A 24,490-nucleotide genomic window follows, 5' to 3' on the forward strand; every position below is an offset into this window, starting at 1 on the left:
TAATGGTCTCAAAATGTATCATTTCAAGATATATCTCTTTCTGTTTTGCATTTAAATAGAAATAAAATAAATTACATTTTTGTGACTTGTCAACTGAAATTGTCAACGGTTTTTCATATTTACAAGAACAAGTACTTTTGTTGTAAGTTTTAAAGTATTTCTTTCACATCATATCTGCTAATTATACAACAGTGCCCACTGAGATAATTCTTCTAAATGGAAATAAAATCAAAGTGCGGTAATGTCTGACTGAAAAAAAACTTTAGATTTGGGGATGTTTTTAACTTCGACCCTACTTTGTCTCTTATTTAGATGCAAATTACGGATAGACTTCAAAATCTTTGGAAACAGACCCATTTTCAGTGAGAATGTCATGCCTGGTGACCACTAAACGACTGCTGGGTAGTACAACAAAGTAATCATTCACAGCAAAGTAAAAGTGTTTGTATTTGAAATGATCCAATTGTTGTTATAAGTTTCTGTTAACATTTGGACAAGGATATCTACTCAAGCCTCAGTCAACAACAAGTCTCAGAAATCCCGTGGATGCTGCAACACAACTGGACATAAAAATGTAGTCATTTGCTTCCACTTTTTGAAACTGTGAGAAGGAAGTATCAGTGAAACTGGGGAAATAGCCATGCTCCAGAGGCAAACTCATCCATTCCTTAAAAGAAATAGCCACAAAAAATGCTGCTCGAAGAACAAAGTGGCTTGCTACGAACTTTGTAGTACATTTAGTTAAATTCACCATGCTCTGGTTGTTGCTGCCCCCTTCATCCTTCTGTATGTGGCGATACAAACTTTCAAGCAGTCCCTCTGTATCATCACTAAACCTTCACTCCTAAAAAAAAAAAAGTTCAACAGAAAGAGATGACAAAACTGGAACAGAATAAACTAAACCTTCATAATGTATCCTCTCCCTGAATTGGTCAACAATCTGTTGATATAACAATCCGATCCAATCTGTCTGTTAAAAATACACTGTACCCTCGTCACGAATGATTTATCAAGTTGCAGTTGTTCAGATTTTCGTGCCTGGCCACATCAAACAGCCAAAGGAGGAAGGGGAAAAAAAAGCCCTAAGTTGGAACCCCCCAAAAGTTTCCATTAAGATGTGTGTAGAGATTCAGAGAGCTTTAGTGGGACATCTGCTCATTGTACACACACATCTGAACCACCAGTGTTGCACCAAACATCTCAGACTTTCTCACACCGCATTTGCTCTAGTTAGCACTTCTTGATTGTGGCTAAGCATTGTCAGTTTGTTTCACATTTACTGGCAAAGTTGAAAGCAGATGTCTCCAAAATAAAAAGCAATTAGAAAGGAAAAGATATGTGCTAAATACCAGACTGCACACATGCAGACTGCTTTACAAATGGACCTGTTGCATTTTTTGAGTCTGAAAATGGAACATATGGATTGTTTAGCAATTTGCTGCCGTATGGTAAGTGTGAACTCTGGTTAAACTCTGGGCAGGATATTTTGTAAATCACCCTCAGTTCCTCTGAGGAAACTACTTGTTCCTCTTCTTTTTTTCTTAATGGAGAGCTACATTTTGGTTACTGTAATCCCATCTCAGATTTCATGCTGAGCTGGCCTGTTTTCCTACAAATTCTCTATAATTGCTTATCACTTTAATAGCTAACCTCTTCAGCATCTGTAACATTATTTTGACTCTTTATTCAACGGTAGCGGATGGTATAAGCCCCTCAGCAGTACCCTGATTGACAGTTGCCGAAGACAGTGGAGTCCATCATAAAAGCCAACATTAGAAACAAATTTTAACTTTAAGTACAACTTTTAAGTGGATGCTATCGTTTGAGATACCCTGAGAAGAAAGACAGGAGCCCTGAGCAGATTTGTTGTGCAAAGGCAGATAGAGAGGAGCACATTTAATCAATGGCAGCGCAGTGTTGTTGGCATCTGTTGTCCTCTGAGACACATCACTGTGGCATCCACAGCAGCTGGATTCTGGCCTCACAAAAGCCCCTTTTTGTAAGCTGGTGCAGAAATAACCCGTACAAAACACATTCTGTTCCACTGCGATGTGCGTATGCCACAACGAAGAAGCATTTATAATCCCTATAAATTTAAAAAAACTAAATTCAGTTTAAAAAAACTAAAGAAGTTTTCAAGCTCAGGTCATTATTTTGACACAGAGAACTCAAGCAGCGGCTGGACATGAATATAATTTGATTTGGAAAACAACTGGACAGCAAAAACAGCAAAACCAGAGAAAATAAGAAGTTAGGATGCTCAGACTCGTGACTTTAGTTTCATTAGCACAGGCCAGATAAAGATCATGGCTGTTGATGTCTAGCTGTGAGCACAGATTACTTGGTTGAGGTCAGTGCTCTCATTCCTTTAAAGGACACTTCAAGACATCCTGGTGTGCTGGAAAAACACAACCCAGCACACTGCATTTTTCACATCAGAAGGAATTTGGTCCACAGTCTGTCCTCAATCAAGAGAACCTTCCATTGAAAAGATATGGGAGTAATTTGTTTAATTTGGTGGCAGATTTTAGGCATCATTTACATTTCATCAAAAAGCTGTGATTTTTACTCCACATCCCTGCAGTCATAGTAGAAAATAATGTTACACCCATCCAAGGGGTGGGGGATGACAGCTGCCATTGAATTGGGCAAGATGTGGGGTACACCATGGACAGGTCACAGGGCCACTCAGACAAACAACCATGCACGCATGTTTTTGAATAGTGGGAGGAAGTCAGATTACCCGGAGAGGGTCCACGCATACACGTGGAGAACATGCAAACACCACCCAGGACTTGGACCAGGAACCCGCTTGCTCTGAGGCAACAGCGCTAACCACTACATCCCTGTGCAGCCCATTAGTGTAACAAATGAAAAAACAATGTTAAAAAGAATATGGCTGACATCATTATTTTTCTTCATGGATGATGAAATTGCAAAATTACATTCTTTTTTTTTTCCATTATATGAAATTACAACCAATTAACAACCTTACTTTAATATAAGATAAATGGCACAGACAGTAGAAGTTGTAAGCACGTCAGTACGAAGCTCAACAACATTGCTATTAGATGTTTTACAGACACTGAGCAGTTTTTAGGACAGAATCATTGTTCTCAGAAAAATTGATCTTTGGACATTTTCAAATCGCATCAATACACATATCAACTGAAGCCAAGTATCTCAAGTAGTGCTTTATTGTTGCTGTTCATAGTTTTCTCCTTTCTACGGTAAATTGAAGATAATGTATCAAGAACTGCAACAACTGCAGGCAGCATTACATCTGATTTTGGCAGAATGATGGATTCCGTTAAAATAATATGATGTGTAGTGCCCGACACCTAATATGGGGCACTGTTGAATTTTTAATAAACAATAGAATCTTTTGTCTTTCATCTATCAGTTTTTAAATTTTCTTTATAAACTTTGTCTTTAACCACAGGGAGGCAGTAAAGATCTACTGCTAGAAAACTGGAAAGGGAGCGTGATGTGCAGTGTTCTCATATTAATATGGTCACTCAAAGCACCTTTACTTGGGCTTTAAGTCACTACAGTCCCTACAATGGAGATTTTTTAAAAATGCCCCCCAAAATAGGTTCAGGAGTGCCTCAGACAGTGAAAGTAGAGAAATAATTAACGCGTTAAATGAATTAGTCATCAAAATGGCATAACGGAGAATAGCCTACCTGTGTGACATTTGGTTGAAGAGACACTCAATAAGGACAATATTTTTGGAGGAACTTTATCGGTTATCAGCGTAGAGTCAAAACAACCACAGAGATGCCAAATGGCCTCAAAGACAGGCAAAGTTTCCACATTGAAACAAAAACCAAAAATTGTTAATTATTATCATCATTATATTACATAACAGGCAATAACAGCCACAAACGACAAGACTCAAAACGAAAGGACTAAAAACATCCAAGAGACTCAAAAGGACTACAGAGACTGAGAATAATAATATGAACAGACACATTTAAAAAAAAAAAGAAGACCGTCCACTAGACAAAAAAACCCAAAACAAACAAACCTGCCAGTGACTCAAAATAACCGCTGTGTATGTGCATGAATCTAATAAATGCATTTGGGCAGGCCTCCAGTGTTTAGCTTGTCATGAACCCATGAACATGCATTAAAAGCAATATTTGGCTTTGGCTCACTTTATGAGATAAGCACAAGCATCCCATAAGCCACGGAGCAGCCAGTGAGCTCGGGGACTGGTGTGGGTGGGGGCGCTGCACTCATTGCGCTACGTGATCATCACACATAGGGAAGTAGCAAAACAGAAATGGCTACTCTTTGAGCGACACTCTGCTCATATGGCAAAGTGATATTGACAGAAACACCGCGTTTGACCAATGAAAACACAATATTTGGGGGAGAGGTAGAGGTGTCGATGACAATTTTGTCATAGCAAACAAAAAAAAGTGTGCCGTTACACCTTCTATTGTCTGACCGTGAAGGCACCACGTCACTATGGCAACTCAACGCTAAACCTTGCGAAAAAGTATGATCAGCGTCTATAGCAAATACTGCTCCGTAGTCTGAGAGATTTTTCAGAACGTTCAAATTATTTTAAAAGGCAGACACGTGATGGAGAAACTTGAAGAATTCGAGAGTTTTTTGAAGAATGTCGACAAAATAAGTGAGTGATGCACTTTACAAACCTTCTTCGACGAATTAAAAGGGGACACCAGAAGCTGACGCCATTTGTTCGCTGGCAATTACGAAACTAACATACTGAATAACGGTGTTACTGTCCCACATATTAGTACAGTTTGTAATTTGCTCAGCTTTATAATATGATACACTTTACTCTCGTACTATTCTGCAGTTCTTATTGCTGATATGTTGTGAAAAAGATTGAAACAAATCATTGAGAAGGCAAGGCCTTGCATATCACTTCAGTCAAAACATAGAATTCCATACAGTCTTGTTTTTGCAATATTTGTTAAAGTTAAATTCTGCCTCGCTGTAAGTGAGACATGAGGATCTCATGGGCATTAGCCTGCTCTTGATGCAAAGCATCTCTCACAATGCATGCAGGTACTGGACTATTGATTAGATCAATTCAACCTGCTGTTTCTTCATAATATATTAATACTTTCTTTATATGTGTGAATAATACACAATTACAATATAGAATAAACAACAACCTGAGCAAGGCCGTCTAAAACAGGTTAACTTGACAGACCTCCGTTGCACTTTGAATCCAGGGGGGTAGCACCCATCCTTGGGTGTTTCAAACTGTAGAATGTGAAACGTGTTCGTTGAGCAGAAGACATAATGATTGTCAAAACCTTTTATTTCTGATCAGAACACAGGCCCCACTATTAAGTGGCCAACTGGGAATGCCCCCAAAGCTCTCACTGGCCACTTCAGCTATGGTCACATGCATAATATTATGTCGAGATTTGCACTGAACGATTCATTTCCTCACCGCTGTAAAGTAATACCTCTAAAGTAATGACCTTTAATCAGATTGAAACATGAATGCTTTATTGTTTAATGGTTATTAGGCATACTTATACATCACATATGAATCTTATGGATATTGCATAATTCGACAAAGCGAGCGACAAAGGCAGCAAAAACAATAAAAGAAAAATAAATCTCTGATTCTTTTTAGGTCTGATGGTGGATGATCTACGGTCTTCTGATGCTGAAGTGCAACAAAGAGCCATGGCAAAAGCTGATTGCTACATTAATGCCATGGATGAATCTTGCAGGACAAAAGTCAACAAGACTACAATCAACACCGACCCACCACTCCGACCTTGCTTGGTGAAAACATGCACACTAAATCAACAGCACCTTGTTGTCTGTCTCAGCCTTTTTTCTTCCTCTGGGTGTTTCTTTGTGTCGGGTCTCTTTTTCCTTTCTTGCTGCCATTGTCCTTCAAGCACATACACACCACCAGAGATGTCCTGGCTTTTTGAGTTGTCCATTCTGTTTTATTCGGACAAGCGATTTCTTTGTTGACATTCTTTTGATTGTTTCTCCTGTTTTACAGAATCCTCAGAATGAGAGTCCAGGTGAGCATCCCTGAGTGTTTTTCCTTCGCAATGAATGAAATCATTTTCAAGCGGTCTTATGCTGTACACTGAAGGACGATCACTTTAGCTAAACAAACAGGATGTGTGTATCAATTTAAAACTTGAATTGAGAAAACATTAAGGAATTCAGATTAAAATGACCATCCAGGAACAATAAGTGGCCATAGCTGCCATAGATGTGACTAAATTGACATTAGAGTCAATTAAGCGATGTATTTTGTTTAGATCATTTGTTTAAATCTTTCTCATTAGATACATTGTCTACCGCAGACTTAATTCAAACCAACACTTGTGTGTTTAAACATTCCATGAGTGCAGTTATATAGTAAGAGGCATTGTTGTGAAACTCCATTACCCAAGCTACTTGAATCAGCACTTCTTTTCCAAGACTCAGTGGGCCAAAACTCATCAATAACAGCACTGGCAAACAGTGCACCATACAGCGGTGTCATGATGAGGAAGAAAAACAAACTGCAGAGAGCAAAACAGTTTTTTAAATGACCTCCAGCTTGTATTTTCAAAATAGTAGCTGAGTTTGTGTGAATATTGTAGCATTAAAAACACCCCAAATTAATCACTTCAGTAGCGAATTGTGTTTTTTGGTGCTATTTAAAGAAAATTTCGTTGCACAAACCGTGTCGGATATGCAGATACTTGCATATGACGATGGCTGTGATTTAAAATGGGTATGTATACGTGCCTTTATAGTCTTATTTAAAACTTACCTCACAGTGTGCTGTTTAGAATTGGATAAAAGCAACACAGCTGTGTGAGGTATTGCGTAATTTCAGGCATATTTGCACTTTCATTTTCTATTGTTTAAGAGAGCTTTTCCTTTTTTAAACAGAGAATTTCATGAAGATTATGGAGAAAGATGCAGAAGACCGGAAAATAAAGAGATTGGCTAAAGTGAGAAAAGCAACCGGTGTGTGTTTCCCTACATTTTTAAATAGGTCTTTAATCTTTAAGCTTTTCCAAGCTGGCAAAAAGGCCTTTTTAAATGATGAACTGTCTGTAATCCTGCAGCTCTGAAAGACAAGGGGAATGAATCGTATGCTAAAGAAGACTATGAAACTGCAGTGAAGTATTACAGTGATGGCTTGGCTGAACTTAGGGACATGCAGCCACTCTACACGAATCGAGCACAGGTAAATGTCTTCAGCCTAGGTTTTAGATGTTTTAATTTGATCACAATCTCCAAAATTTTGTGCAAACAATATTTATTTGTTTCATAGCTTTGTTCATCACTGTTACATAAAAGTTTGATTTCTTTTTTGTACAAGGTTGTGGTATTTTGCTCATGATATTATTAGAAAGTAGAAATAGGGAAAAACAGGTGATGTGGGGATAGAGAACAGCTTGATGTGCAGCAAGAGTTTAGCCAGTTGGAAATTAAGCATTTAGCTCTTTGCTTACAGGATTTGTGTCTGTGTGAAATGAACACTAATCACTGGGCTATCAGATTTCCTGACTGGATGTTACTTTCAGTTTTCTCATGACCACAAGCAGCTAGTGGTAAAATCGATATTTTTCCACCAGATTCTTGACAGTTTGTTCTGTGGTATTACTTCCATAGCACAACGCTGCTCACATTCCTTACTTTGTTAGGCCAGATCCCTTGTTATTTTTAGCGTTTTTTTGATATCCAGTTAACACTTGTCCAATGTTCAATCTACCTAGGCCTACATAAAGCTGGGAAGGTACAAGGAGGCCATCAGCGACTGTGAGTGGGCCTTGAAGGTGAGGTCTAACCACTGTTGTTTGCTCGCTTGACATAGTAACAGTTCTTTGAGAACCTGTGACTTCACCAGCAGTTCAAAACCTTAGAGGTTTCCGTCACTTATTTCAAAATGGGACAGTATTTAAACACAAGGCTCAGACTGTTTTTCTATGGCATCTATGCTCTTAGAAAGCAACCTGAAAACATCTTCTTTAATCGTACCGGTATCACACAGACCGGACTTTCAGCAGCGTAGTTTTTCTGAAAGGTTGAGTAATTTAAAAACAATAAATATGTCGATGTACTGCTGATGAATTGCTTTTTAACCATTACACTCCGTCTTTCAGTGTAATGAGAGATGCATAAAAGCTTATGTACACATGGGCAAAGCATACATGGGGTTGAAGAAATACAATGAGGTGAGTATAATTGCTTCTCGATGTAGCTAATCACACCTCCTTTCTTTTGTAACACGTTGCCCTGCAAACAGCTGCTTCGAATCACATGACTATGGTAGAAATAAGGCTACACTAATATGGTAGAAAAATGTATTATTGTTCATAAGATATAACAGATTGCATGTGAACATCAGCCATACTGACCCTAATGTAAGTAATGTTTTCATAAGTGGGTCTTGGTTAGACGTTGCCTTGAAGCTCTTAAGGTCATTCACGGCCTCTTTATATTGATGAGATATTATAGTCTTTTGAAGTGGCCACAAGGATTTTTTTTCATCGGTTTAGTAGAGTCCAGTTAAACATTTTATATAACCGGTGATAAAGAAAATCTCTCTTTTTCAGGCAAGAAACAGCTTTGAAAAGCTACAGGAAATTGAACCTCGGAGGGAAAAGATGGTGAAAGGTAGGGATATTTTTTTTTTCATCAGTCGTACCAGAGAAAGTTGAATGATCTAAGAGCTTGAATGGGAGTCAGCTTGGCTTCTTTTGGTCCTTGAAGACATTCCATCTCTCACCCAAGCGACTTACTTAGTTCTGAAGTTCTTAAGGTACATATCTTTCATAAATTTGAAGCCAGACCGAAGCCCATCAGAATGATAGAGTTGGGATGATGTGGTTTCAATGACTGCTTCCAAGTTTATTGTAAAGCTCCTTAATCAACCTCATGATGTCAGTCTCTGGCTGCTCAGCTAATAAGTACTATTCTTTCTGTTTTTTTTGTTTCATTTGGCTCTTGGAGAAGAATTTCTTGCACGCTGTGCATCATGTACACAGCGCTACATCCTCTCTGGACGGCAGCTGCATTATAGAAGACAGTTTCTCAGACTACAGTCACTGCTAACGAATAGCTATATTTGACCCTTTCTCTCTTTTTTTCCCCCATTTTTTAACCTTCTCAGAGTACCTGCACCTCGTAGATTTGGAAGTGAACAGAGAGAATCAGGAGATGAATGCGAGGCAAGAATTTAACAAAGGAGAAGGGAAGGCCACAGCCGTGCCCCAGTTGCTGGAGAAGCTGTCCGGGCCCAGTCTGATGCCCCTCTATTACTGTGGTGGATTGGAGATTTTGTCCCAAGCAGTGACTGAGTGTAAGTTTTCTTTTGCAAAAAGCTTTGCATGATTTAGCTTTTTTCTTCCAATTCTTTTGTGCACCGTTTTTTTCTTAATAATCTGCTTCACTGATTCACCTATTTGCCGGTTGTATTGTTAAAATTAATAGAGAAGATCCGGCTTTAGTCCATGGTGGTTCAAGGGATGTGAAGAATGAAAACAGAGTAACTGCTGTAAATACTGCGATTGCTCACATTTAACATCTTAGAGCACGCCCTAACAAAAAAAACAGGGTTGACAAAAAATGAACGACTTCTTGTCATTTTCTGTGACAATAGAAAGAGAGAGACCCATCGCTCTTCATCGCTTATTTCCCTTCATTTTCCTTCTGCTTGTCAAAGTGAGCAAATGTCCAATTTGGACAATAAATCAATTGTTCAGGGGACAAAAATGACACATATATCACAATATTGTAAAACATATTGTAAAACTGCTGTGCTTGACCTTTTTTCATTATACGATCATCATGTGACCATCAGATCAGTAAGTTCTCCCGTCTATTGCAGGATCTTGATTTCTTTATCCGTCTCTGGTCATCCATGCGGTACTAAACACCTTAGCTGTTCCAGTTGAAGGATGTTGTGGGTTGAGATCTTTTGTAAAAACACATTTAGTTGCTGTCAAGAGCAGTCATCAAGTGGAGGAGGTTTGCAGTGGGACAGAAAACACTGTTAGGCCGTCTGTAAATATCTTGGGTCCACTTTCCTGAAACATCTGTGGTAGCAGTTGTCCCTTCCATAGTGTCAGAGCTGTACCTGCTTTCAGCTCTGCCAGTAATATAAGTATCAGTGAATGTTGGTACCTGTCCTTCGATTGTTTAGATTTGTGACTCGTTCAAGGCCCCTTAGAGAGACGTGTGCCTCTCAAAAAGCTAAAACTGACCAATATCTAGATTCAGTATTTTTTTAGATAAATCAGCCTGTCTAACTGATTATTAATTTCAATAACGATCAGTATGTAGATTACATTGTTTTTTTTTGTTTTTAGTGTAGTTCTTTGGTCTATAAATGTTTAGAGAATGCTGAATATTTTTGATCAATGTTTCCTAAAGCTCAAAAGTATTTAGGATTTAATGTCCTGTTTGGTCCATGACCCAAAGAGATTCTACTTACTTTGATAAAAGAGTGATAACAAACTAAACTAAACTAAACTAAAATCTAAGAAACTGTAATTAGCTTTTTTTTTTTCATTTCAATTAATTGGTCATCAAAAAAGTTGCAGATAATTTCAACTGCTGAGATCAAAGTGAGTGTTCTGTAAATAGTTGTAGCTCAATCTGCACTACAGCATACATAAAGTTCCAGCCAAAAAAACCTCCAAAAACCTTAAATTCTCTATAAAGAGGAGAGTGGGTTCAGAAAACTGACTACAACTAATTGAGCGACCTTGACTGTGGTTTGTTGCTCAACTTTTCAGAGGAATTGTACCAAACAGAATGCTCTCATAGTCCCGATTTCTTCTTAGGCAGAGAAAAAAGGATTTATTGCTTTAAGCTGTCGGGATGTGGAGTTTATTTGCTTGGTCACAACTGAGTGGAACAGTCACTGTTAAGGCTTTATTTTATGCATAAGGGTGATATAACATCTGTCGTGGATGTTGAAGACTGTTTATGAATGATTATTACTGTTTCCACAGAAGCCCCATTCAGACCTGCCCGGCCTTCCATTAATCTGAAAGCAATTTAACATCAGCGTGTCACATCTTTATCAGCACAGAGGTACTTTTACTGTAGCAATAAGCAACAGTAATCTGACCAGGTTAGACCTTTATGTTTCATGTTTTACTATCGAGTCTGAACTGCTGCTGTCACATAAACAAACAGGCACATACAGTTGTAAAGGGATTTTATTTGGCACATGATTTTCTCTTTGGGGAATCACATCGGTACTTCAACAAAAACAATTTTATTATTATCTAACAAACAGCTTTTTGTCACAAGCCAAATCAACTAAAAAGAAGAAAAAAACCCCGACTTGATGTGTACTGCAGCGTATGTGGCGGTGCTACGGCTGCTGCTTCTCCACTCACAACTGAGTGCTGATGATGAGGACAGGGTCTCCACGTGATGCGAAAGATCACGCTTTTCTAACTTCTCATTACTGTAAGGGCAATCAAACTGTCAGCAGTAAGGCACCTATCAGAGTTCTTTATCACACATTCTGCACAATAAACTTCAGGGAAAAAGAGACTTGTTTTCAGCTGCTCCCATTCACTGCCTGTATGTTTGACACAACAACAGCGTCTGGTGTGCTTGACATGCTAATAGGAGTTGTTTGGGCAGTATGACAGAGAAATCTGACTTTACAGGTACTTTGGTAAATCATGGGATGGGACATGTTCACGGTCTATTCTGGCGCAAATGCCAGGTAATGCATTTGCTGTGGCTCTCTCCATAGCTGTTGTTGGTAATTCTGAATGAAGCAGTGACAAATATTATTAAAAATTACACTAATTTATTATTGACTGAAAGCTGTCACTTCAACAGAATACTGAAGCCTTCAGTGTTAGTATCTCATGTATAGAAAAAGCTCAAGTGTCATTTTGTCAATTTAGCCAGTTTGGTCATTTTATCACTCTCATAGTTTAAGTGATAGTCTTTGTAACCTGACACAAATCTGTCATAAAAAAACATAAAAGTCCTGCTGGGAGCTGAAACCAAACTTGAAGCTCTTCAAGCGGCTCTTATTTACGATGAACTTAAGCAAGATTGACTCTGGTCTTATCCCCCTTTATTATACCAAAAAGCAAAGTTGATTTATAGGAGACAAAAATATGCAAGTTCACCTCCTTTGGACTCCGCAGCAGTGACTCATGTCCTGACATGAAACCTCAGCTCACATATCTGTCCATCAGTTGATCTCAGCACCAGCTCACGTCAGTTGAAACCCTTCCACGTGCTCAAATATTACCTCTCAAACAGTCTGCTATTTCAGCTCCTTCCTCCACTCCAGCTCCTCTTTTCCAAACTGCATCTGTCCTAATCTTTGAATTGTCCTTCACTGATGTCTCTCTTGCTGCTCACCCTACTGGAGGCAATCCATGTTGCATATGAGGAAATACAGGGAGGCCTGAACGGAACCATAGCACCAAGTACAAACTTCTATAAATTGCTGCTATAATTGTAAATGCTTATAATTCTGTTTTAAAGTAGTCTTGACTTGACTTTGGCTGCAATGAAAACATAATTATGTCTCTTTTTTTTCCTGTTCCTCAACAACTGTGGTGAAAAATCATGGATTAAATTCATGTTATGTAACCCTAACCCTTAAGGTGTCTTAAACCATCTCAAAGACTTACAATAACGTGCTACTGATTCATATTCACTGTGCTATCTCCTCTTTGAAAAGGAACCACTAACTGCAGCTGCCCTTGTTCACCAGGTTTTCACCCCTCATCTGTCAGCTGCTGATTTTTTTGTCAGTGTTTTTGACCCCAGCTAATGACGTTGAAAGTCCAAACTGCTAGTTCAAGTCTTTTTCGATATTGCCACGAGGAAAAAACTGCAGCTTTTTGTGTAACAGGTATATAAAAAAAGATTACCACTCAAGAAGATTAATAGCCCTTTTTGGAGGATTCAATTTTTGACTTTAAGCTAAAAACGAAGATGTGTATGAACTACATGTTCCTGCCCACTACTGGTATCTTACATGCCTTGTAAAATATGGAAATAATAGTAAGGAAATTGGGGAAGTGAAGCTTAAATGTGGTTTGCTGAATATCAGATCAAGATGAGTCTTTATATTGATATTTTTTGTCTTACAGAAATCTGGCTGCAGCAGGAGCATCATGTTAGCATTAATGAATGAACCTCTGGCTATTTAGATTTTCACATTTCTTGAACCACAGGCAGAGGAGGAGGAGTGACAGTTATCTTCAGATCAGGGTTACTAATCAGTCCTAGACCCAAGACTCTCTTTTACCCTCTTTTCTTTCCTCATGTGACATTATGTACATTTGGCATTATTGTTATCATTAACTCGTGTTTCTCTGTCTCAGCAGGTATCCTTGTGCTTGTTGTCATGGTGTTTGTTGTCCCTTCTTTTCTGTCCTCTTAAACCCCAGCTGGCCGAGGCGGATGGCCACCCTTCCTGAGTCTGTTTCTGCCAGAGGCTTCTTCCTGTTCAAAGGGAGTCGTTTCTCTCCACAGTCGCCTTATGCTTGCTCAGGACGGGGGATTGGACCGAAGAGGGGTTTCGGTGCAATCTGTTGGTTTCCTTAGCTCGGGAATAGTCCTTGAATTAGCTCTGTGTATTTGAATTGTAAAAATATTGAATTTATTGAATTGGATTTGTTTGGATTATGTTTACAATGAATTAGACTCTAATTGGCTTGAATTGGACTGTATTATTAAAGTGCCTTGAGATGACATTCGTTATGATTTGGCGCTACATAAATACACTGAACTGAAAATCAAAGCTCACTACTAGGCATACTGTTAATGTATGAAGAATCTACATCAATGTAATGCAAACATTTCTTCTTGTATCGCTTTGTTATGCACCCTTTTCCTTTGCACTTGCTGTCCTTTCCCGTCTGTCGAGCGTTTCTTATCCAGTATCTCTTTTTTCTTCATTTATATGAAGAAATGTGTCATGTCAAATGATATAATGCCTGTCTCAGTGCCATTCAACAGAAAAGGGCAAAACTTACATAACTCAAAACTGAAAGGATCTCAGCAGGGTTGACATTACAAGCTTTCTCCTCTGAAAGTACTCCTTCACTGTTTTAGTCTACTTTCTTCAGTCTGTGTTTCATTACTTGTGGAAAATATACCTTTCCTCATTGTACCTTTAGACTCAACTTCATTTATTAATTCTTCTCTCCTGTGCCCTTGACTGTTAACGGGGAACAAGGCAAGCGAAGTGAAAAGAGAGAAGTTTTGTGTTTCTGTAAAGCCTCTCTGCTATCGGGTGATGATAGATCGTTTTCTGTCTACTTTTCTCTTCTAACAGGTACAGGGCAGACTCTCTTCAGACTGAACAATGGCTTCAGTATCATCAACAGCAATGACACGGTGAGGAGGTAATGAAACCAGAGGAAGAGGTAGCAGTCAGCCTTCAGTGGAGCTTTGACAGATGAGCCTGGGGACAGGGGCATACACAGACAATGATGGTCTAAACTAGAGAGATCGGTCAGCAGCCTCTCGTTCTCTGTCCAGCTGTTTGTGTGATAGCGCAAAGAAAAAAAAATTATCTTACTAGAAGTCGAGTTGAATTCTGCAGCGTGCAATGGCCCTCCGTTATGTTCTAGAAAGAAGTAGCCTTTTCGACAAGATAAAGATTATTACCCCCTCACGTTAGATCTCTAAGCTTATTATTAACTTGTCACTCGCTTCCCATGTTTTCTTTATTAGCACTGTCATGAATCACGTTGGAACACAGTTTAGAGGAAGCACAGTACTGTAGAAATTGCAAAAAAAAGTGCAGTCTGAGCTTGATGAAAGAGGCTAGTAAGGATGCTGACGTCAGGCAAATAATTCAGCCGAGACCATTGTAAATCATGTGGGAAAGGAAGCTATTGTCTGTGTAGCCTGTCCGGGTCACAATCCGAAGGGTCACTCTGAGTTGATGTACTCTTGGAATTGGTAAAAAAAATTGAGTCTGTTTTCTCCACAGTTGCTTGTTGCAGAACACCAACGATCCAGAGAGCCGGGAGTTGTGTGTGTCTGTTCTGAAATTATGGAGGCTTATTTGTTTTGAAAATGGTAAGAAGTTGTACCTTTTTATCTCACGCATCGGTTTGTTTTCAATTTTTGAGTAGGGAATATAGGGTCAAATTGTAATTGATACTAATTTAGTCCTGTATTTTGTCATAATATTCTGGCTCAGCTTGTCATTGTTTTGTTAAGTCTTTATTTGTCTTTGATACACACAAGCTATGTGGGCATCAGGGCCACATTTGATTATTTATTAGCTTCACAAAGGGCTCATATGTTAATGTATTAATGTCATTTTGAGTCACTAACAATGCTCTCAGCATTGCAACGAGCATTATGTCATGTTTATGTTATTATATATAGGTAATAAGTTAATTCCTGGGAACTGCACTCTGCCCCGTAGGTCCAACTCATTCTTTACACATCATCTGTTTTTCCTTCACTTTCAGATGAAAACCAGAAAATGTTGATGACATGTCCTGTCACCAGACAGTCTGTTGTTCAGTTGGTTATATCAGAGCATGTTGCAGTCCGGACAGAATCCTTGGCATTACTTTTCCTGTACTCAAAGACACCACATGGGAGACGCTTGGCCATTGACAACCTAAATTTGCACATGTAAGACATTTCTTTGTGTTGCCAGCACACACAACTGAGAGCAAATGTAAAAAAGGCGTTTCTTGTTGACTGACCCATGCACATTGCAGGGGTAGGGAATAGGTGACAATCTTTTTTCCTGACTTACTCCCAAAATGACATCAATGGGTGGAATTTGGGTCAGCATATTGTACTTTCTTCACTTGATGAGATTTTTAGTAATGAAGTAATGAAAGATTTGTAAAGCTATACTGGAATTTCATGACCATCAAAGCAAATCCATCCAAAGGTAGACACCATCATTATGTGGGACACAAAATGTGATAATTTTGTACAAAATTCTGAATTTGAGATTGCATTGATAGTGTTTGGGTCACTTTCTTTCTGTCCCCCCTCCCTCTTATCTCTCTAAAGGTTAGCGAGGAACCTCATGGCATGCATCTCAGAGCCAAAACACAACCAGGAGAACACAGCAGTCTGTGTTCTGGAGAACTTTGCCTCAGAAAACAGGTATTAATGCTACAGAACCAAACAACAATTATTCTCACACTAGACAAAACTGATTTTATTACTGGATAAAGAAAGACATATATTTAAATGGTCTGTCTTTCTCCCATACATTATCTGTAATAGCCAGATCCTAGTAATCAATTCTATGAAATAAGATGATCATCAGCATCTTTGACCACTTCTATAACAGCAGAAATTGATAGTCAAGCATGAAAAAGACAGAAGGAGTAGGTTGTATCTTGTTTGGAAGGTTTATCAGGGAAATGAGAATAGCAGCACAGATTAGGTTAGGAGTCAGTTACAACTGAACAAACCACAACACTACAGAAACGAACGTCTTTGGAAAGACGAGACTAAAGTAGAGATGCTTGGTCTCCATAATGCACGGAGCCACGTTTAGTGTGAACTAAAAGCAGCTTATGATTAAAAGCACCTTAAACCAACTGTCAAGCACAGTGGTGGTGAACTCCTCTGTGTACCAAAAAGTCAAATGTGAATTAATCAGTCAACGAAAGCACACCAGCTATAGAATCTATAGAAAAATGGCTGAAAAAGAAAAAGAATCAAGGCGTGGCAATGGTCAAGCCAAAGTCCAGATCCCCACCTGATTGAAATGCTCTGATTGGACCTTAAGAAATCCGTGCATCAGTGAATTCCCACAAACCTTAATGAATTGAAGCAACATTGTAAAGAAAAGTAGGCTAAAATTCCTCCATCGCATTGTGTCATACAGAAGTACAAGTTCTAAAAGTTATCTCACAAGCCACTGAATCTTTGGGTGTACTTGGTTAGTAAGGACCAGATTGTGTCTTATGTCTTCAAACGTAAAGAGGATGTACTTTCTTTTTCATGACTGTATGAATTAGAAGCACACCACACTGGGAGAGGTCCCAACAGAAATGCAAAGTGTGTCATCTTTAATAAATCCATATGTGGTATCGATGTGTTAATATCACATGAAGGCAGAGGCCATTCTCATCCTGTTTTCCTCTCTGGCACCTCATGAAAATAGACATGAAAGGACATCTCAGGCTCTGAGACACAGCGGGAAATAAGTCGAGGTGTCAAGCCGTGAAATGGGGAGATCAATTTTCCTTGTCTATAGCTCAGAGTGTTATTCAAAAAATTTATTATATCCTATAGAAATGTCCTCTTCATTGTTGGAGCTAGGCTGGGTCAATGTTGGTCTTTCATTGATGTTTTCATTTTAGTCTGAATTGATTCAAATCCATAGAACTCTATCATAGTGAAGTATTTACAGATTGCATGCATGGATTTGTCTGCATGCATTTGGACACTGTAGTACACAGTTTATTCATGGCATATAGTATAAATAACAAACATTGTGTAGACACAAAAAGCACAGTAAAACCATATGCCTCTTGCTACCTTTGTTGTGAATGAACGAGACTCTTCAGACATGATAGAGCTGTTTACTGCTATATTGAATTTTCCTGTGTGACTCATATTCTGTATATTTATGGAGTGTTTTCATTGAGGGAAGCCATGTTGGTCAAATGTGGGGTTTGAAGCACCAAGCACTTGCTCAGCTTGTAAAAGGATCCTTGCTTGCTCACTTGTTGAAGTTTTGCAGTCATAAATGCAGATTTTTCTTTCACACTAATTGCATTTACACAATTAGCAATACACTGATATTAACCTGATTGAGAGCTTACTCTGAATAAGACACATGTTATATAAACAGGATTATCTTATCACTTTCACCCAAATAACTTAATTCAGAATAAGCAATAACCCAATTAAGATATGAGTGTCCTGATCTTACTCATATAATGTACACACTTTAATCACACTACCACATCCTAGAGTTTCAACAGCCTTTTGCAACAGACTCTGAGGTTGCAAAACTGCTTTACAACTAAGTAAGTGCCAGTTTTTTCGTTTATATATATTTTTTAATCCAATTAAACACTGGTCCAAGAAGTTTTAAAGAAATTCTTGGTATTTTATTTTTAATATATAACTGCTGACCAGAATATTTTCCTATTAGCTCAGCAAAAGAGGGCAACAATGTCTTTTTTTGCTTTGTGGAAGGTTGAAAATCATTTGATTCTGAGCTCTGACTTCTCGTTTCCAAGTTACATTGAAAGCTGCCTAAGTTCTAGTCTGTGCAACATAAGGTGGCTTTGGGGAAAAACAGAATATGCAGCTTTAGAGTGAAAGAGCAGTAAAGGGACATGTAAATAATGTAGGATTTACGTAGACGTTGCGGCGGCATAAGAGCAGTGGTGTAGGTGTGTGTCATTAATTTGAGAATGTTCCGCAACTCACGTAAACACCATAATCAAAATATTGTCTTATTTAGAATAAAGTCAGTAGTTAGAACATTGCTGTGCATGTTAATGTTGCCATTTACAATAGAAATGTTTTTGTGTGTTCTTGCAGATTTTGCATTCAGTTAAGAAATGTGTTCACAGACTCTGTCATTGTGCCATTCACAAAAATGTTGGTAAGACACCGCACGGAGACATTTTTTATCTTGTATATACACCATTTGTGTATTTAGGCAAATGCTTCCACCTTTTTGTTCTGTTTTCCAGGGAAATTTCAGCGAGCCCAACCAGCATGTCCTTCCATCATTGATATCAGCTCTTGGCTCTCTGGCTCGAGATGATGTCATCCGTGAAAAATTTGCTTGTAATCAAGACTGCTGGGAGGCCCTTTTGGTTGCCGTCGTTAGTATAGTTACAGACATGTCCCTTTTTGTTGAAGTGCAAATTGCTGCTTAGTTCAAACGCTGAAAGGAAACTCACACTTCAGTGAAGTGCTAACAGATGTCAATTTAAAACCCAGTTTAGAATATGATGTCTTTCTCTGCAGAGGCAGTGCAGTGCATCTGAATACAAGGAGATTCTCTACCTTTTACTTGGCTTGATCATCAACCTTTCAACAATCACCTCCCCAGTCATCCAGGTGAGAAAAGCGATTATGCCTGCCTCAAAACATTATGAGCGTTCTAATTACCGCAGAGATTTTTATGTTGTAATGTTGATGTATCTTAGACAAGGAAAGGCTGAATTCTTTTTTATGGAAGTATGGTTTGTGACTGCAAAGGACACTTTACAGAATTTGAGTAGCTCAGAATATATTTCAAAAACTGCAAAAAAAAAAGCCAATGGACCAGGGACGAAGGGGGCATATACGTAATCCCTGATGTGTGATGTCACTTATTTAGAGGTGCAATATATGTGAAAATTAATTTAGCCACTTCTGCACTTCTGAAGGAGCATGCTGTTTCACTCTGTGACTGCTGTCTGGACTTGCTGAAAGCTGCTGATGGGGAAATTAGAACTGTGAGTAAAACTTACATGAGCACCACAGTAGTACTCAGAGGACTTTAACTCTATTACATCACGTATTTAGTTTATTGATTTATTTGATCAGAACACATCAATCAGTTTTGCTAGTTTTATAGTAAATCAATGTATTGGACCAGGGGAGGTTGTAGAAGTATTGTTATTTGGATATTTTACAGTAAGCATGCTTCCTGAGTGTTTTTCTTCTTTTCAAAGAAAAGACAATATTTTGAACAGAAAATATATCTGTCTGGAGTTATGCTCTTCTTCTAGGGTGTGAACACACTTGCAATGTGCTGCTGTAGGTGGTAACAACAATCTACACTTTACCTTGCAGTTTATTTAAACTACAGGTGCTCACGGCTGTGTTATTAAAACTGAAAAAAATCTCCCTGCTTTTGCTATTTTTTTTCCCACAATTCTAAGTTTCCACAATTCTAGTCTTTTTTTTTTTTGTCTTTCACACAATGCTTTTGCCACAATGCAGAAATAATGTGTGAAAAACTAAGAACACCTTTACTGTTTCCATAGTAATTAAGAGGGTAAGTGTTGCCAAGGTGTTGCTAAAGAAACGCACTTGATTTAAGTGTGCCCACCTCTATAAAAGCAGAAGTTTTTGCAGGCTGCTGGTCGGGAGCATTCGGGTGTGTTAACACAAACCAAGGAATGAAAGTCATCAGGAATGATGTTTACGACAGTGTCATGTAGAAAATTGTTGGTAAGGATAATACTACAAGCTATTGAAACAGGGGGGATACTTAGTTTGTCACACACTGCTTATGCATGTTGACTTAGTTTTTTGCTAAACAAATAGCAACGTGATGTAATATGATATGTTCTATTGCTCACCTCAGAGTGCACTTTCTTTTTACACAGCATTATGCCCTATTTTTATTTTCATAGGTAATTACTTGTCTTCACCTTTCTACAGTCACTTTCTTTTGTCTTTAGTGCATCGTGATGGTCATGCGAAAAGAAAAGAACCACACCTTTTATTTCTATACACATTAAGGGGTAGCTTTGCTGGCGAGGAGACAAATGAACATGCACTCGTGCGTCAGAAAAGGAGTTTGTCCAGTGATCCCTGTACTTCCGTGACTGCATCCGTGAGAGCAAATACTCAATCCAAAACATCAAATGAACATCACACGGCTCTTCAAAGCTCTTTAAGGATGCGCTGACCCCGCCAGGAGTGGTAGAACAAGCTGACTACAGCTTGGCATTGCAGTCTTGTTGTCTGAAAAAGCTATGGATGACACCTTGTCAGAAAATGTTTCTCTGGATTCTCTAGAATTTGAATTTGACTTACAAAGACTTATTTGCACTGGATTGTGTTGATACTGTTACCATTATTGAGTAATTAATAACCAAAATTCATAATGAGGGCCACAAATTATTAAAGTTAAAATAATCTTTTTTAATAATTCCCCTTTCCTTCATAAGGTTGCAGTGATTTAATGTTGACTCATATTATTCTGATCAAAATGGCTCCACTTGTTAAACACGATTCGCTGTTTGACTTATTTTATACTTATATTTATTGTTTTCCTCTAATAAATTGAGGCTTAACTGTTGCACTAAAAATGATGGTGAGCTTTAATTTCTGACTCCATGGCCGTCATCATTTTTTCCATCTGCTAACTTTCTCCCACTCATAGCACCTTTTTTCTTGATGCTCTACTATGCTGTTTGTTTCTTTGTGGTCTTTTTCTGTCTGTCTCTCTTCCTCCACTTTTTGGTCTCTTTTGCAATGCCAGAACCTTTCTTTATCCTCCAGAGAGCCACAGGTGTGCTGAGTGCGATCCTCCCTCAGTCCTCTGAAGCTGTTCAGCATGTCATTCAACGGAAAGTCATCCAGACCGTGTGCTGGCTGCTGAAGGTGTGTTACTGTATACACAGACTCGTGTACATGATTAGACACAATTGGATTTATGATACTTAAAAGTTGAGATAACAATCGTTTCAATTTGTTAGATAAATATACAGACATACAGTGCATGTTAAACCTGCTGTGTCGAGTATTGTGGCTGTTTTACATGCGTCGTGCATTCCAGTTCTGTTATTTTCAAATTCGCTCATTCGCAGGCTTAGAGGTAACAAAATAGAATAGAATAGACACAGGAAAGTCCATGAATAAATAGAGTTAGCATATATCTCCCTCTTTGGTACAAGTCACCACCCTGTTAGTGAATGTTATAATGAAAGAACATTTTCAAATCAAAATAAAACAAGGCCATATGATCAAATGTTCACCTCTGCTCCTCCCTCACAGCTGTTACCACAGTCAGACAATAATGACTTGATGAAGAAAACTAGAAATTATATCATTCAAACAAGTTTTTCTTTAATTTCGTGACCTCTGAGTTTTGACCTACAGTTACTGCTTGCAAACAGACTGCATTCTGCTTGTTCAGTATCATTATTTTTGTGCTTGTATACCCAGGGAACAGGGCAGCAGGCAAACAAGTACGCCATGAAGACTCTGGCAGTGTGCACTGCTGCCAGTGACTTGGCACGAGAGGAGCTGGTGAAGTCTGATGAAAGTGAGAAGTGATTGACACCTCAGCATTAACAAGCTCCTTTATTAGTCTATGAATAGTGTTCCAGACATGACTTCTAATACTGAATTTAAATAAAATGTGTATTTAGGTTTGATACATGTGTGCAGATTCCCATCCACATGTGTGAGCTGTTGTCATTACATCAGTTTGTTGTATATTCACTATATGTTCTCCACCTGTTTACTATTCATCTGTTCGACACAGAACTGTCAAGTTTACGTCATTTGCTGAGATCCAGCTGTGATGAGATGATTTCGGGAAATGCAGCTCTGTGCTTGGCCCATTGCTTTGAGTTGGACGGAGTTGCCACCCGCCTGCTGGGTACCGATATTGTGCTGCTGCTGCTGCGGCACGCTGCAGGGGAAGCTGAAAGAACAGCTGTGCAGCAAAATGCAGCGATTGCTCTTGGGAAATTGTGTCGATCTGAGCCAAGGTACCCTCTCACCCTACTCTACAGACTGCAAATTGTTAATTATATTCTAGAAACGGGCCTGGAGCATTATTAGACCCGACGTAAAGTCACACAGGGTGCTGACTGGGATTTTACAGCTCTGCTTAAAGAAGGTAAACACGAGGCAAATGAATGATCTTGGGCCAAGGTTCTATCCATTTATCATCTAACCCATCTCTTTGCGAGAAGGACAAGTGTTTATTGACCTCATAAGTCGGTTTGATATTGAAGCATTTCTTAGCAATTTGAATAATTAACAATGCATCTGGATAAATATTAGTTTGTTGCATTCTTAAAGTGTTGTACACATAAATATATTTATTAATATATACAAACAGTCCAATCAATATGTTTGCTTTATTTAGACAGTGCTTTAAAAATTCCTATCAACAGTCTTTGATATGAAAAAACTGCATTTTTTCAGTACGACTCAGTACAGTTACAAGCACAGTTCAGTTGAGCTATGGCTGAAGTCTGACCTCGCCATTTAATTGCACCACCGTCCTTTTCCCGGTATACCTGCATGGCAGGAGAATCAAACATCACAGTGAGAGCATCAAATATGAAACATGCCCAGAATGAAACTTTTTGAACATTTGATGTTTTTAACACGTTTTGCCTTCATCCGTCATACTATTCAACATATCAAAGTTACATTAGCATAACATCCCACCCACAACTCAAATGAAGGATTTATGTAACGTATTTTCAGTTTTACAGCAGGCGAACGTAATGCTGCATTGTCACTTTGCAATTTTATGGTTTGGCCAAGGAAGCAAAAGTATTTATCAATGATTGTACAGCTTATTTATACGTATACGCTGAAATCATATTGCATGTTGACTTCTGTCACTGCACTGATGCAGAGATGATGTCCACATCTGCATCATAATGAACCTCAGGATGGAACATTTCCACAGCCCTTGTTTGGACATCTGCCAAAAAGATCTCTCATCCATGCAGTCAGATGTATCACGATTCACAGTTTCATTCCTTTCTTGACTTATTTCTCTGTATGAAGTCACTATACTATTTCTTTGCCAGATTTTCCTCTGTTTGTATTTGGCATGCTTGCTGATCTCCTAGACGAAAAGGTCATAGACATTTGCATGAATTCAGGGGAAATACATCTTGCTTGTGGCTACATTTGAAGTTCATTCTATTTTATCTTACTCAGATTCAGATTCAGCTCCTCCTCCTCACGTGCTGCGTTATGATTTCAGATGGTCTAAATGTATGTCATTTTGTTCTAAAGGGTTAAATCTAATGAAGTGGGCAAGCGAAAATGGAGCCTTCCTTACCCATAATTCAGGACTTCAACCTATCTTCAATCTATCACATCCAAGCAGCATGCTTTATAACTGAGGCAGTCAAAGCCTCCTCTGTGCTCACCATGTAACTCCTACATTGGCCTGTGAATGACCTCCGTCAGCCTCCTCATACTGTCTCCCCCTGTGCTAGAAAATTGTTTTCTCTCTTCATGTTGTGTTCATTCATTCAAATATTTTGAATCTCAGACGCAGGGACAGTCTGTGGTATGCATGCTCAAATGGGTCCAGGGCATCGCTTCTGCAGAGTCACCACCAAACACAAACATGTCATTCTGTAGTAAATGCTTGAATCTGATGTTAGTGTGTCGCCCGAAAGACCTAAAGGACTTAAATGTACCTTCAGGCTGAGGAACTCCGGAGTGACTTTCTTGAGGATTTGTTGATCTTTTAGTTGCTGAAGTCACACAAGTGATGTTTCAATGGAACTGACTTAACATACTGTCATAGTATATCATAAAAACCTCTCTGTTTATTTTCAGACATGTGCACAAACTTCGAGAGCTGCACGGCCTTGAGATCCTGCACTCCTGTGTGAAGCTCATCTCGTAGATCAGTAACACTGCGTTAACCGACACGTTATTGTTCTCTTTTCCTCATATTATTCTCATATTCTTCTGTGTTTTGTTTCCGGCTCAGATACAAGGGCACAAAATAAGCCTTGTTAAATAAAACATTCACAGTTTTAATAAACAAGATGAATTTTGCTGTTTAACAAAGCAAAGT

The 24,490-nt window shown here is 38.7% G+C and overlaps 1 protein-coding gene across 1 annotated transcript; it reads left to right on the forward strand.

Moving 5' to 3' along the window:
- The first annotated feature begins 4,573 nt into the window (after window positions 1-4,573).
- Window positions 4,574-24,490, forward strand: ttc12 (tetratricopeptide repeat domain 12). The gene is made up of 21 exons (XM_072391732.1): window positions 4,574-4,645; window positions 5,630-5,784; window positions 6,014-6,035; window positions 6,904-6,981; window positions 7,083-7,204; window positions 7,737-7,796; window positions 8,124-8,195; window positions 8,577-8,637; window positions 9,134-9,322; window positions 14,297-14,366; window positions 14,960-15,048; window positions 15,450-15,618; window positions 16,012-16,107; window positions 18,514-18,577; window positions 18,669-18,803; window positions 18,949-19,041; window positions 19,353-19,421; window positions 21,202-21,303; window positions 21,868-21,967; window positions 22,190-22,418; window positions 24,247-24,490. Exons 1-21 carry the CDS (start codon window positions 4,594-4,596, stop codon window positions 24,314-24,316), a joined length of 2,097 nt encoding a protein of 698 aa, XP_072247833.1. The 5' UTR covers window positions 4,574-4,593; the 3' UTR covers window positions 24,317-24,490.

The sequence above is a fragment of the Leuresthes tenuis genome, unplaced genomic scaffold, assembly GCF_036924035.1.
Source record: "Leuresthes tenuis unplaced genomic scaffold, fLeuTen1.0.hap1 SCAF_9, whole genome shotgun sequence".
Classification (NCBI taxonomy): domain Eukaryota; kingdom Metazoa; phylum Chordata; class Actinopteri; order Atheriniformes; family Atherinopsidae; genus Leuresthes; species Leuresthes tenuis.

Excerpts from the sequence above, each read along its gene's own strand:
- ttc12 (XM_072391732.1), top strand. The coding sequence starts at position 4,594 with ATGGAGAAACTTGAAGAATTCGAGAGTTTTTTGAAGAATGTCGACAAA. Across the intron at positions 7,797-8,123 it reads ACTGTGAGTGGGCCTTGAAG|TGTAATGAGAGATGCATAAA; the intron begins GTGAGGTCTAAC and ends TCCGTCTTTCAG. Across the intron at positions 15,619-16,011 it reads GACAACCTAAATTTGCACAT|GTTAGCGAGGAACCTCATGG; the intron begins GTAAGACATTTC and ends ATCTCTCTAAAG.